The sequence below is a fragment of the Thalassophryne amazonica genome, chromosome 5 (genome assembly GCF_902500255.1).
Source record: "Thalassophryne amazonica chromosome 5, fThaAma1.1, whole genome shotgun sequence".
Lineage (NCBI taxonomy): Eukaryota > Metazoa > Chordata > Actinopteri > Batrachoidiformes > Batrachoididae > Thalassophryne > Thalassophryne amazonica.
In genome coordinates this window covers 36,397,707-36,411,104 of record NC_047107.1, presented here as the reverse complement: position 1 = coordinate 36,411,104, position 13,398 = coordinate 36,397,707, and the positions used below count along the sequence as shown (strand labels likewise).

The 13,398-nt window shown below is 41.0% G+C and overlaps 1 protein-coding gene across 7 annotated transcripts in view; it reads right to left on the bottom strand.

Moving 5' to 3' along the window:
• Nucleotides 1-13,398, bottom strand: part of trpm3 (transient receptor potential cation channel, subfamily M, member 3) — a 746,932-nt gene that overhangs the window by 582,133 nt on the left and 151,401 nt on the right. Inside the window, exon 1 of one of the 7 annotated variants that reach the window (XM_034170013.1) lies at nucleotides 240-739. The exons of 4 other annotated variants lie outside the window; for them this stretch is intronic. In XM_034170013.1, coding sequence (XP_034025904.1) covers nucleotides 240-329 — 90 coding nt within the window. In that variant the 5' untranslated portion in view covers nucleotides 330-739. Of the gene's footprint in view, nucleotides 1-239; nucleotides 740-13,398 lie in introns of those variants that run through there. 2 more of the 7 variants (XM_034170009.1, XM_034170012.1) reach the window with 2 other exon arrangements.

Here is a 13,398-nt window from a genome sequence, read left to right as displayed (position 1 = left end):
CTGTATTCTTTCTTCCATCCCTTACACTGGTTCTTACAACAATACGTAACAAGTAAAGAGGTAAAGTAAATCCTTCTCCGGCTATCTTTTTGGATTGGTTTGAACCTCACCCCGCTTTCATTTTCTTATTTATTTTTGTGGAAAGTAGCAGAATAGCCTGACAGATTTTACTTTACTGTATATCTCCCCAGGGTGTGTTTTTGAAATTTATTCCAGCTCTCCCTCCCCTGTGTTTCTACCTTGAGCAGGCGTACAGATGGTAGGAAGGCTGCGTGGCACAGTTTCCTGATGGTCCAGTTGAGTGGCCGAGGTGCATCCAGCTGGTTCATGGTGCCCAATCTTCACGGTGTAGCCGCTGGTGCCTGGCAGCTTTTTCCAGCACCACGGTCAAAGCTGCCCCACTAGAAGGGCAAAATGGGGAGAAGGTCTCCAGCTCCAAGTGCCAAAAACCACACAAGCTCCAGGGCATGACCCTAGATGGACAACCATCAATCGCTGCTGCCACCTCCGTGATGTCCTTACTTCCACAAGCACGTTAAGTTCTCACGAGTCGCTCCTCAACACCTTCTCACCACCCTTCGTGCATTCTCCCCTTCTCTGGTCCACACAGATCCACAGGGTCCACAGCAAACCTGGAGCACCAAGAGCATCTGGTTCCGTTTCCACAAGCAGCCCAAGTGTGCTTGGCTCTGGTACAAGCAAAAACCCCAGAGTGCACAGTATTCTCCCATGCAACACAGCAAAGCGCAGCAATTGTGCACAAGGAAGAAAAGTGCAGCAAGTGATAGAAGGATGCAGGTAGATAAAGATAGAGCAGAGAAAAGAGAAGGAGAGGTGGAGATGTGAAGAGTATAGCAGTGCAGTGCAGTGCAGTATAGCGCAGAAGAGAGAGGAGAGGAAAGCTGCGCAGAGCGCATAAACGGAGCAGCCCGAAAGGCAGCAGCATAGATGTGAGGCTGCATGCGCACCACTGTCTCCAAGATGAGAGAGAGGAAGACAGGAGAGAGAGTCAGAGGATAAAAAGAGAAAAGAGAGAGCGCGAGAAAATAACATTGAGTACAACAGGACTGAAGCCGAAAGAGAAACGAAGGGGATAGGATGAAAGAGGAAAAGACACTGAGGAAAAAGAGGAGCAATGGAACACAAGAGAGAATGAAAAGAAGAGAAAGATGGCAGGATAGGACAAATGAGAAGAGAGGGAAGCGATGTGTTGGTGAGCTGTTTGATATGAAAATGGGTGAATTCAAACCTGAAATTGGGTCCAAGAGTGAAGCGCATGAAACAGTTTACTACCGGGACAGTGAACATGAAAACAAACTGCTTTCTACCGTGAACATAATACATACACTCATGAACTAAATGTACTATATATATATATATATATATATATATATATATATATATATATATATATATATATATATATATATATATATATATATATATATATATATATATATATATATATATGACAGAGAGAGAAAGTCCTGCTTTTAAAATTTAAAGCTCAAATGTACGTTATGTAGACCACATATTGATGTAAATGAAGTGTGGCTGATTGGTTATTGGGATATGAGAAAGAGGCAGCTGATGCTGCAAAAAAAAAAAAAAACACTACAGCTGCCAAGGATCAATCAATTCTAATAATCAACTCTGTTCAGTAAAGTGAACAGAGTTGATTGAGCATGATTAACAATCATGCTCAAATTTGAACTCATTCAAAACAGACTTATTTGGGTTGTTCTTGTCAAATTTTATGAAAATCCATTAAATTATGTTCAAGTTATCCTCAGCAAAAGAATCAACATTCCGGTAAGTAAAGTGAGTGGTTCTTTTGGTAAAACCCAGTCAAAATTGGAACTCATTTAAGGGGGGGAACAAAAAACAAAAAACAACCTATTTTTGTTCAAGTATCACTGGCCCAAGGAATTAAAAGGAAACTGAAATAAACTAATGGAGGGCATTTCTACATCCACTTCTGACCTCACAGCTGGCCAAGAATAATAATGACTTTCAAGTATACTCAACAAAAATATAAACACAACACTTTTGGTTTTGCTCCCATTTTGTATGAGATGAACTCAAAGATCTAAAACTTTTTCCACATACACAATATCACCATTTCCCTCAAATATTGTTCACAAACCAGTCGAAATCTGTGATAGTGAGCACTTCTCCTTTGCTGAGATAATCCATCCCACCTCACAGGTGTGCCATACGAAGATGCTGATTAGACACCATGATTAGTGCACAGGTGTGCCTTAGACTGCCCACAATAAAAGGCCACTCTGAAAGGTGCAGTTTTGTTTTACTGGGGGGGGATACCAGTCAGTATCTGGTGGGACCACCATTTGCCTCATGCAGTGCAACACATCTCCTTCGCATCATCCGTGAAGAGAACACCTCTCCAACGTGCCAAACGCCAGCAAATGTGAGCATTTGCCCACTCAAGTCGGTTACGACGACGAACTGGAGTCAGGTCGAGACCCCGATGAGGACGACGAGCATGCAGATGAGCTTCCCTGAGATGGTTTCTGACAGTTTGTGCAGAAATTCTTTGGTTATGCAAACCGATTGTTCCAGCAGCTGTCCGAGTGGCTGGTCTCAGACGATCTTGGAGGTGAACATGCTGGATGTGGAGGTCCTGGGCTGGTGTGGTTACACATGGTCTGCAGTTGTGAGGCTGGTTGGATGTACTGCCAAATTCTCTGAAACGCCTTTGGAGACGGCTTATGGTAGAGAAATGAACATTCAATACACGAGCAACAGCTCTGGTTGACATTCCTGCTGTCAGCATGCCAATTGCACGCTCCCTCAAATCTTGCGACATCTGTGGCATTGTGCTGTGTGATAAAACTGCACCTTTCAGAGTGGCCTTTCATTGTGGGCAGTCTAAGGCACACCTGTGCACTAATCATGGTGTCTAATCAGCATCTTGATATGGCACACCTGTGAGGTGGGATGGATTATCTCAGCAAAGGAGAAGTGCTCACTATCACAGATTTAAACTGGTTTGTGAACAATATTTGAGGGAAATGGTGATATTGTGTATGTGGAAAAAGTTTTAGATCTTTGAGTTCATCTCATACAAAATGGGAGCAAAGCCAAAAGTGTTGCGTTTATATTTTTGTTGAGTGTAGCTTGCAAGAGAGGATGAGGAGGCTGCTCAGCACAAAAAAAAAAGCATTGTGTCCTATTTTAAGTAATATAGACTTGTCATTTATGATTTCAAGCTAGTTGATCCTCCTCTTCCAGCCATCTCACACGTGACAAAAAGCATGTGGATGTTTTGGCTACATAAACCATTGGTTAAAGCAATAAATTTTCATCTGACTGAAATTTTTTTCCTGGCAAAAATTAATGCCAGTAATTCCCTAAAATGTGGCATAGTGGGGGCACACACTCTTTTTTCCACACTAAATACAGTAATCACATTATATAGTATACAAATCTATTCTAAATAGCCTCTAAGGAGAGAGAGAGAGAGAGAGAGAGAGAGAGAGAGAGAGAGAGAGAGAGAGAGAGAGAGAGAGAGAGAGAGAGGATAAAACAATGCAAAACCTGAACATAAAGGTACATAAAAGGGTGGGGGGGGTATAGTCTTGATTCTGGGGGGTCTGGGGGTGCTCCCCAGAGAACATTTTTAAAAGAGCAATTCAAATTTTGTGTACTCTGGTGAATTTTAATGGGTATGAAGCCCTCTGAAACTCTGTCTTCTGTAGTATTTTGATCAGTTCCAATCTGGTAAATGCGCCAAAAGGGTGCTGTGTTGCTGGCTGTACAGTCAAAATACAAAATTAGTGCCTAAAGTAATTGACAATGTTGTTCTGCTGTGCACAAAGTAACACTTTCACCCGTCTTGAAAACGCATGCGCACTGAGAAACTCAAAACTTATTCATATTTAATCGGTAAAATGCTCTCACTCGTAAAACCAAATAACGATTATTCGGTCAATTATTTTTTGAGCGTTTTTTTGTTTTGTTTTGGTTTTGTTTTTTTACTTACATGTGAGTTTTGCCATTATTTCTTTAAGTGAGCTATTATTAAAAGGCCTTTATCACGCAACATCAACTTTTGACCTTGTAACAAAGTTATATTATATTTGTCAAAAACAGACCTGGAGTAGTGTTTTGTTTTATTTTGCACATACATACATCACCGACACACCACAAAGAGATTGCCATCGGGTTTCAATCGTTTATGAGCACTTTTAGATGCCTACAGCAACTGTCTCAACCACTGACAACATATTACAGCAAGAGTCCACAAAAGTATTTTAAAGTCCTAAAGTTTTAAAGTCCTGACTAAAGTGTAATATGTTATCTTTAACAAGATATTTTCATGAAAAAGACACAAATGTGCAGTTTACTGCATTTAATATTTTCTTGTGTAAAAACACACCTTAGATGTGGTTTGACTGAAACAAATAAAACAGGGATGAAGTGGAGGTGTAAGAGTCACCAGGTGTTCACAGGAAACATTTATTTCTATATTTATTTCTATATTTATTTATGTTCATTGTTACTTGGTTTTATCTTTTCTGTTGTTTTGTTTTATCATGTTCTTTTTGTCTGTTTCTCTAAAATTGTATTGTAGCATTACTAGTTATTATTACTATTACTGTTGGTGTTGCTATTATTATTATTAATATATAAATAAAAATAAATTCAAAAATATTACAATTCGTAATACATTTGACTCTTTTACGACAACAAATGCTGAGCCATTAATTATTATACAAAAAACAAATGCTCACAAACGTGCTGAGATGCTAACAGCTTAATTCTAACTTTAACATTGAAAATGCCATAGACATGCTAACACGTTAGCATCGGCCCCGTTTTTAAGTTATAAAATACATCTGTTTCAGAAGACCATAACAGGTCGGTTTAACATAAAAAAAGGTAAATATTACTCACAGACATATGCTCTTTAGGGTTTTAGCAGGCAGTGGTTGTCCTAGAGTGATTTACTCCCCGGGCGAAACCCCCTGCGTGCACTCCCCCCCGCGCACACTAACGTGGCCACCACCTCCGCCCCACCACCCATGAAAACACTAACTTCGTCCTGAACACCCACAATCCCACAAATGAACTCACAAGAACAAATTTCCAGTTTTAATGACTACTGCAATAACAAACACAAAGAAATGGGCACAGTCTAATGTGTCATCATCCATGGACTTATCTGCAATGATCATCTCAAATGTTTGCAGGAGGCATCATAATTGTTTGCCACAGTGCTCACTATCCGTGATGTGAAATTCCATTGAGTAGGAGCATTTCTGGGCAACCTTGAGCAGCCTGCAGACTCAAGAAAAGACATCCTCTTTGTGGATTTTGAGAAAAATGTGGCAAACCCAGAGTGATGCAAAAAATATTCTGTACTCAGATAAGCATTTAGCCCCCTGAGACAGAACCAGATTCAGTCTGTGTGCATAGCAATGCACAAACATTGCACTGGGGGCTATTGCTTTAACTTTGGCCTGCAAACCATTGAGAGCTGAAGCCATGACAGCAGCCATGGCTTCTTCGTAAGGAAGACTATCAAATGGCTTCGCCAAAATCCGGTCCAGCAGCACCCGCTGCTCGGTAGGGACAGAAACTGCGATAGAAGTCAGTCTCCAAACACAAGCAGCTACAAAAAAAAACCCACCAGAAATAGAAGCTCGATTTGTCGCTAGTCGTTTTTAACAAAGAAAATGCCGCTAAGAGGATTACGAAAGTCTCCGGTTCAACTCAGAAAAGAATGAAAATGCTCCCACGGATGTTTACATAAAAAGATCGCTGATTCGCTCATTTCGCTGTCAATCAAAAGGGATTCAGACAGATCATCCAATCATCATGCAGAAGCTGAGCGTCCAGGCCGGCTGAGGCCAGCCCACTGCCCCATAGACCCCCAGACACGCTGAGCGTCCGATGGGCGGGACAAAGCCCAGCATTTATCCAATGACTCGTCTCGTTTCACTGCAGTCTTTGCTTCGCTACTGTTTATAGCCCTGTGAAGCTGCGGGAATGAGTGAGAGGAAAGCCGCCATGGGACGGGAAGTTGGGGGCGCCGCTCTGCTGTAACGTTTTTTGACCGTTTTTTTTCCGCATGGTCGTGTCGCCACCCCCCCGCGATGCCGCCCGGGGCCCCTGTTAGCAGGGAAAAATTAAGATAAACGAACCATCAACGCACTGCTTCATTGGTTCAAAGCAAAGCCACACCCTGCTCTACTTGGGGAAAGTCAGCCAATGTTCCCATGAAGACAGGGAGGAGAAGGACCGTGGCTGATGACAAGCAGTAAACAGCAGAGAGGCGTGAAAATTCACACAGTCCCTTCCTCCGTGCTGACATTGCTGCTGCTTTGGTTAGCACTGAATGGGATGTTGCTTGGACATTGAAAGCATCATATTTTGGCCCCAAAACACGCATGACATCGCATGCGTATGTGTGGTTAAATTTTCCAAATTACAGAAATCCATCATGGTGACGGAGAACTTTAACCTATGACATAAACACAAGTTGTATGTGACAGGTAATTACAAATCACAACAAGGTGAAGATTAGGGCTGCACCTAATGAAGATTTTTGTAATGGATTATTCTACTGATTATTTTTCAATGAATCTATTTTTTATCTATTGATTATTTTCAGATTTGTTAATAATCATTTAGTTAAATTATCAGTAAACCATAGCCATAAATTAACTAAATGATGGGCAGCAAGGTGGCTTAGTGGTTAGCATTGTTGTCTCACAACAAGAAGGTCATGGGATCGATTCCCACCTGTGGCCTTTCTGTGTGGAGTTTGCATGTTCTCCCCGTGTTTGTGTGGGTTTTCTCCGGGTGCTACAGTTTCCTCCCACATTTAAAGACATCTAAGTTAGCTGAATTGGAAACTTTATGACTGGCCAGATCTCCCTTTCAAAAGAAATCTCAATGGGACTAACCTAGTTCAATAAATGTTTAAAAAATAAATGTTAAAAGAAAAAAAAAATGGCTGAAATTTTGCACATAGCATTGTCTCTTTCTTATTTTTTATTTTTTATTTAACCTTTATTTAACCAGGAAAGTTACATTGAGAAAGTTCCAATCTCTTTTTCAAGGGAGTCCTGACAGCAGTACAGATCACAACAATTCAGAACATTACAAACAATTTCATAACAATTTCATAAGACTATTTAAAAACATTTACAAACCATGGCTTTCATTTCCAAACCTTCCAAAGGCTCAAAGGATACTAGAGATATTAATATTTTTGGGAATTCAACTGTGATGAACATGAAGTTGGGTGAAAGAAGCAGAAACCAGATGAAAAAGGGCAAAAAAAAAAAAAAAAATTTGGCAAGATTTGAAAAATTCCGCTGTCGGGAGGGCCATGCGGTCAGACAGGCGTGAGGGATCCACGACGATGATTCCGTGTACGCTTGTGTGCGTGCGCACAAGCACATTGAGAGCATGTTAGAGGTGTGAGACTATATCGTGCTCACACAGCAACGGAGTGAATTCGATGTGCAAATGTACATAAATGTCTTCAAATGTCTTGTTTTGGCCACAGTCCAAAGATATTGAATATTACTGTGAGAGACGAGTGAAGAAACCAGAAAATACTCATTTAAGAAGCTGAAATCAGACAGTTAATCTATTGATCTTTGCAGGTCTACTGAGAATATGTTCAAAAAAATGTCATTAAACCACAAGCTGATATCCAGTTAACTGCAAGGATGTTGCCAGCTGTTGCCGCCTGTCAGTGCCCATCAGTAATAAAGGTGGAAACACAACAACAACAATGTGGACAAAACCAACAGCAAAACGTATATCACATCTGTAACCATAAGTACATGCAAACACAATTACACTGCATGTGCATCACAAATAACTATCACATTGTTCCTGTTGCACATGTGAGAGAAGCTTTTGAGAGTAAAAGTGCATTTTGTCGTGATTGGTACAACACTCCACAGCAGAGGAGTTATAAGTAACACAACAATGACAAAACCAATCAGTGCCACACAACTCTGAAAGGAGTGAATGGCTCGTGATGAAGAGCAAAAAGACATGATGTTCTTTCACCTTCAAAGGCTGTCACTTCTGGAAAATGTCAGTTCACCTCCTCACATGCTGTGGAGGTAAACACTCCAAGATTTCATCTACACTCAAACCCACAACAGATGATTTTGCTGATTACTAGAACCTTGAATAGAGAAGGAATCGACTACTGCTGTGATGAGTTGGAACAGAAATGTGCAGACTGTTGGCCTGAACATTTAGACTGCAGGGGGGGTTTTGTTTCACTATAAGGGGAGGAGGGACACAAGCGCACATTAGAATTCTCAGTGTGGGTTATTTGGCGTCTTCATACTGAACTGGCAGAAGAATTTGATGAGATCCTCTGTTCCTTCTGGAGCAATTATCTCTACACCAAAGGTGTAGTTGACAATATGCGAAGCTGCTTCTTAAAGCTGTTGTTTATTTCTTCACACATAAGTGCACATGAGTGTGTGGGTGTGCACGTGTGATGTTTGGAGACAATTGTGTGCTCTCTGATGGCGTATCCACTTGGCACAGGGCAACACCCAATAATGCCAACGTTTTGCATTAAGATTAAAAACACGGTCTCACATTTGCAGCTTTCTTTCTGAATCTGTTAGATCCAAATCCTTAACTGATATCCACAAATTTCCACATGTTGATTGTCTGTTATTGGATGTGAATGATTGTGAGCTTTAATCAAGATCAGCATTTTGGTTTCAAAGAAACAGATCAAAATGACTCCATGTAAAAGAAAGAAAAGAGATGCTTGTGAATCCCGCTTCCAGATCATGATCAGCAACAAACGTATGGCAAATGTTCAATTACATGTGTAAAATGCAAACAAATATAATAATAATAATAATAATAATAATAATGCATATGTTGGGCACATTGAGTGAGAATGAATGAATCTTAAAAAACATAATTTTTACCCTTTTAAAAAGAAGTACATTGTGACTGTCCCCCATAGTACTTAGTATTACGCTGAAAATAACAAAGGAACACTTATGCAACACTCATAAAAATATTAGTAAAATAAAGTGCATTGTGAATTTTTTACACCTTGTCTCTCTATCTGTGGTTTGTGTCTGTTTCAAGCTTCTCTTTTATTTTCTGATACAAATACCATGTGTTTCCTAAAACTTACACGATAGTTTAGAACTGTGACTTCCATTTGTGAGCAGTAAAGAGCAGAACGTGAAAAATCTAGCAGGCACTCAGTTTTTGAGAAGTGCCTACTCCATATGGGCCCCTTCACACGTAGTGTGAATTTGGTCGATTTGCACATAAAGTGGGCATGAAGCAGGAATTGTACGCAATACATGTAAAATTGTAGCTGCCTCGTACACGTGTTGCTACAACTATTTGCTCACACCAGCAGCTGAAAGACAGAGTGTGCGCTGTGAGAGCCCATCGAACCCTCTTGCGGCAGGTATCCAAATTGCAGGTGACACACACAAACATCTAACACCGCTCACATAGCACTTAGAACATGTGTGGCCATTCGCACTATCATCACGAAAACAGTCTGCAGACAATCACTGTCGAGGTGGATGTGAAATTTGTCTAAGTTCCCCACGAGTTTGTCTTTGTAAACAGACACAGTGAGACGTTGGTGTGTGAGCTGAACTGACAGGGGGTGTGGCCGCCGATATGAGCAGCTGTGGGGAGCTGTGGATCTGGTCGTCATAGCTGGGGATGGCTGTCCTGTGGTGCGTCGTTCACAAGACACGCGTGTCGGGCAGGAAACACGTGCAGGGACTGCTGCACACACCGACAGCAGATATGGATATAAGAGCGCACTGCTTCTCATTTATGTCATTTCATGACTGCACGTCTGTGACCATGGGTCACCTACAGAGGAACAGATGGATCATATGTCACCCACATGAGCTCTGTTCCACATGACGTGGTGTCTGTCCTGCGGTTCCCGGTCTGCAAGACACGTGTGTCGGGCCGGACACGCGCGCACGGCCAGCTGGACACGCCGGACCAGTAGATGTGGACATGATAAGAGCGCCCTGCTTCATTCATGTCATTTCATGAATCTATGTCTGTGACCATGGGTCATCTACAGAGGAACAGATGGATCATATCTGTATTGCTCGCTTGATAAGAAAGATTCAATAAAATGCGGTGTTATTATATGGTGTGTAGTTTTTTTTTTTTTAATATGTCCATGTCCTTCCTGATATCAGGCAGTTTCCCACACCTTTCACTGGACAGTGATGGTAGCTCAGTGGTAAAGATTCTGACTGGCAATCAGAGCTTTTGGAAAGTGCGGGTTTGAGTCCTGTGGGTAGCATGTAATTTTTATTTTATTTTTTTCAGCAGCTGTATTTTTTGTATTGCAGCATATATATTTTTTTTATTTATAGTTATAGCTGTTGGCACTGTGTTCCAACAGCAATGTTGGATGCAATGTTTTGTGGTTCGCTCATACGAGCTGTTACGACATGAGTCGCCTTTCGCACTATGTGTGAAGGGGCCCTATAGATTTACCATACAGTACCATCATGTTTCCATTTCTTAATGACTCATATAAATATATAAAGACATATTCAGTAACTCGGAAATGTTCGTTTACCCGTCAGTTGAGCTGTCTAATAGTAATAGTGTTAGGGCTTTAGCCATAACACTCAAGGCAGAATGAGGCGAATCCCCGCCGAATGAAAATTCAGCCCACATTCCGGACGTGCCGAGGTGCATTCGAAGACGTCGGGCAGCATTCAGAGAGCAGTCTAAACAGTCGGGCACAGGCGGACAGCCAGCCCAAATGTAGAGCACATGCATTCAACTGTCGAGGTGTGTTTGAGGTGAAAAAATATCAAATGGCGGTTGTGGTGCAGTCTGACCGCAATCTGACTGCATTCTAAATATTCATATGGCATTTGAAGCATTCTGATCACATTTAAGGGGCTGTTTGATGTGATTCACCGCATCGAATCCTGGCCAAATGTCCCAGCTGTGTCTGAATGCACCTGGAGTGCTGCTGGGATATATTTACCCACAGTCGGACCACACATGTACAGCACTGGAAGTGCATTTGTCATATTCTCACTGCATTTGACAGCTGTCTAGATAATCCGACTGTGTTCCACCTACATTTGTGTGGTTGAAGGCTAATGCGCACAGCATGTGCATGGATCATTTGGGGTGGGTCGGAGTTCAGTCTGAGTATTGGGACAGCTGTCTTAGGCAATTCTTATTCCCTCTCAGAAGTGGCACTTTTTTTTTTTTTTGACATTCCGCCTGATTCGACTTAAATGATGCTCATTCTTACTAAGTGTGACGGGGGTATAAAGAATGCTCGCCATCAGAGCAATTATTTGGTGTTTTTTCTCTTATGTTTACTTTGTCCAGTTACATGTGAGGTCTGAAATGAAAAGGGATTTTGTGTAAAAATGACTGCAGTTCCTAGATGGTTAATGTCATATTTTTTGTTTAATCCCTTGAGTTAAAGATGAAACTCGAAACACATTCTTTTTAACTTCACTTCTGTCATGGTGGCGTACACAGGAAACATGACAAAAAAATGTGTCACTGTCCCAATACTTATGGGCATGACATATACTTGCAGTAATGCAGTCAAAATGGGAAATGACACACTGACACTTCTTAAACTGCATGTTGCGCTTTAAATTATAAATGCTCATCCTAATTATCAAGTCAGATTACTGGGTGCTTTTCTTTGACAGACTGACATTAAGATTACTGACCTCACAGGCGGTCTCAGCCTCTGATAGGTGTGTGTGTGTACTCCCCGTATGGTCCCTGCACATCCTTATATCTTCTTCCCAACCCTCAAGCTTCACACTTCTCCATCTGACTGCATGAAACAGTTCAGCAAACACATCTACAGCTCAGCGCATGGCTCTGCACTGTGCCCCTGCAGACTCTAGATGGCAACCCTCTAATGCACAATACCACACCAATCTGAGCCGCAAGGTCAGCACTCACATCTGAATCTCATCTTTCTGTATAAAAACAAATCTGATACAGTCACACAAACTGACCGGTTTAAATGCATACTCAAGTGAATGATGAATAATTCAAACTGGATAAGAACAATAAACAGGTGAAGTGATGTCCACACTGTCAATCTAAGTAGAACTATACCCATTTACACCACCAGGGGGCTTTAACTAAACACACCTGCTGCAGACCCCTTTTATTTGTCCTATGTGCACTAATTACCACAACATTATTAGGGATTAAAGCTGCAGCAAAGAACAAGAGGAGACAAGATACGATTTAATTCTGTCACCATGGTTTGTTTCAACCAGTGGGAATGGAACTTGGCAGACAACAGTTTGCCTCACAGTACTTTCTGCTGTGTTAAAAGCACACATCAGATGGAGACAAAACAATGCATGTCCAAAAACTGTGTTGCAGCCAGGGGTGCAGCACAAAATTCTGGGCCCTAGGTACTAGCCATATTGAAGCCCCCCCCCACACACACACACACTGTTATGTTCTTTTTTAATAATGCAACCACCAAATTTCTAATGTGTAGTCAAACCAGGTCTAAATCATCTATACCTTAGATCACACCTGGGAGTCAGAACCCTTTTTAAAGTTGGGTGGAGCAATATTGAGGTGGGGGGTCTGGGGGACCAAACTGCACCATTTTCTAGAAAAATGGTGCAATTTGGTGCATTCCCTTCTGTTAAAATGCACAGGAATTTGGTCCCCCAGACCCCTCAACTCAATATAGCTAGCTCACCTCTCTTTTCAAAGAATTTGGTTAGCAGCTGCCTTCCCCCATTTAGTTTTCTTTCCCTGTCCTTTTTTCTCTTCTTTTTTGAAATCCGGACTTTGATTTTTTTAGGAAAGACATATTTTATTTCAGCCTAAACACTAGGGCTGCAACTAACGATTATTTTACTAATCAGTTCATCGGTTGATTATTTTTTCGATTAATCATTTTGGGGTTTTTTTTTTTACTTACATGTGAGTTTTGCCATTATTTCTTTAAGTGAGTTATTCTTAAAAGGCCTTTATCATGCAACATCAGCGTTTGACCTTGTAACAAAGTTATGTTATATTCTCGTCAAAAACATACATGGAGTAGAGTTTTGTTTTATTTTGCACATACATACATCACCGACACACCACAAAGAGATTTCTATCAGGTTTAGATGCCTACAGCAACTATCTCAACCACTGACAACATATTACAGCAAGAGTCCACAAAAGTATTTTAAAGGCCTGACTAAAGTGTAATATGTGATCTTAATAAGATATTTTCATGAAAAAAGACACAAATGTGCAGTTTACTGCATTTTATTTTTTTCTTGTGTAAAAACACAGCTTAGATGTGGTTTGAACGAAACAAATTGTCATTAAACTTAATAAAACAGAGATGAAGTGGAGGTT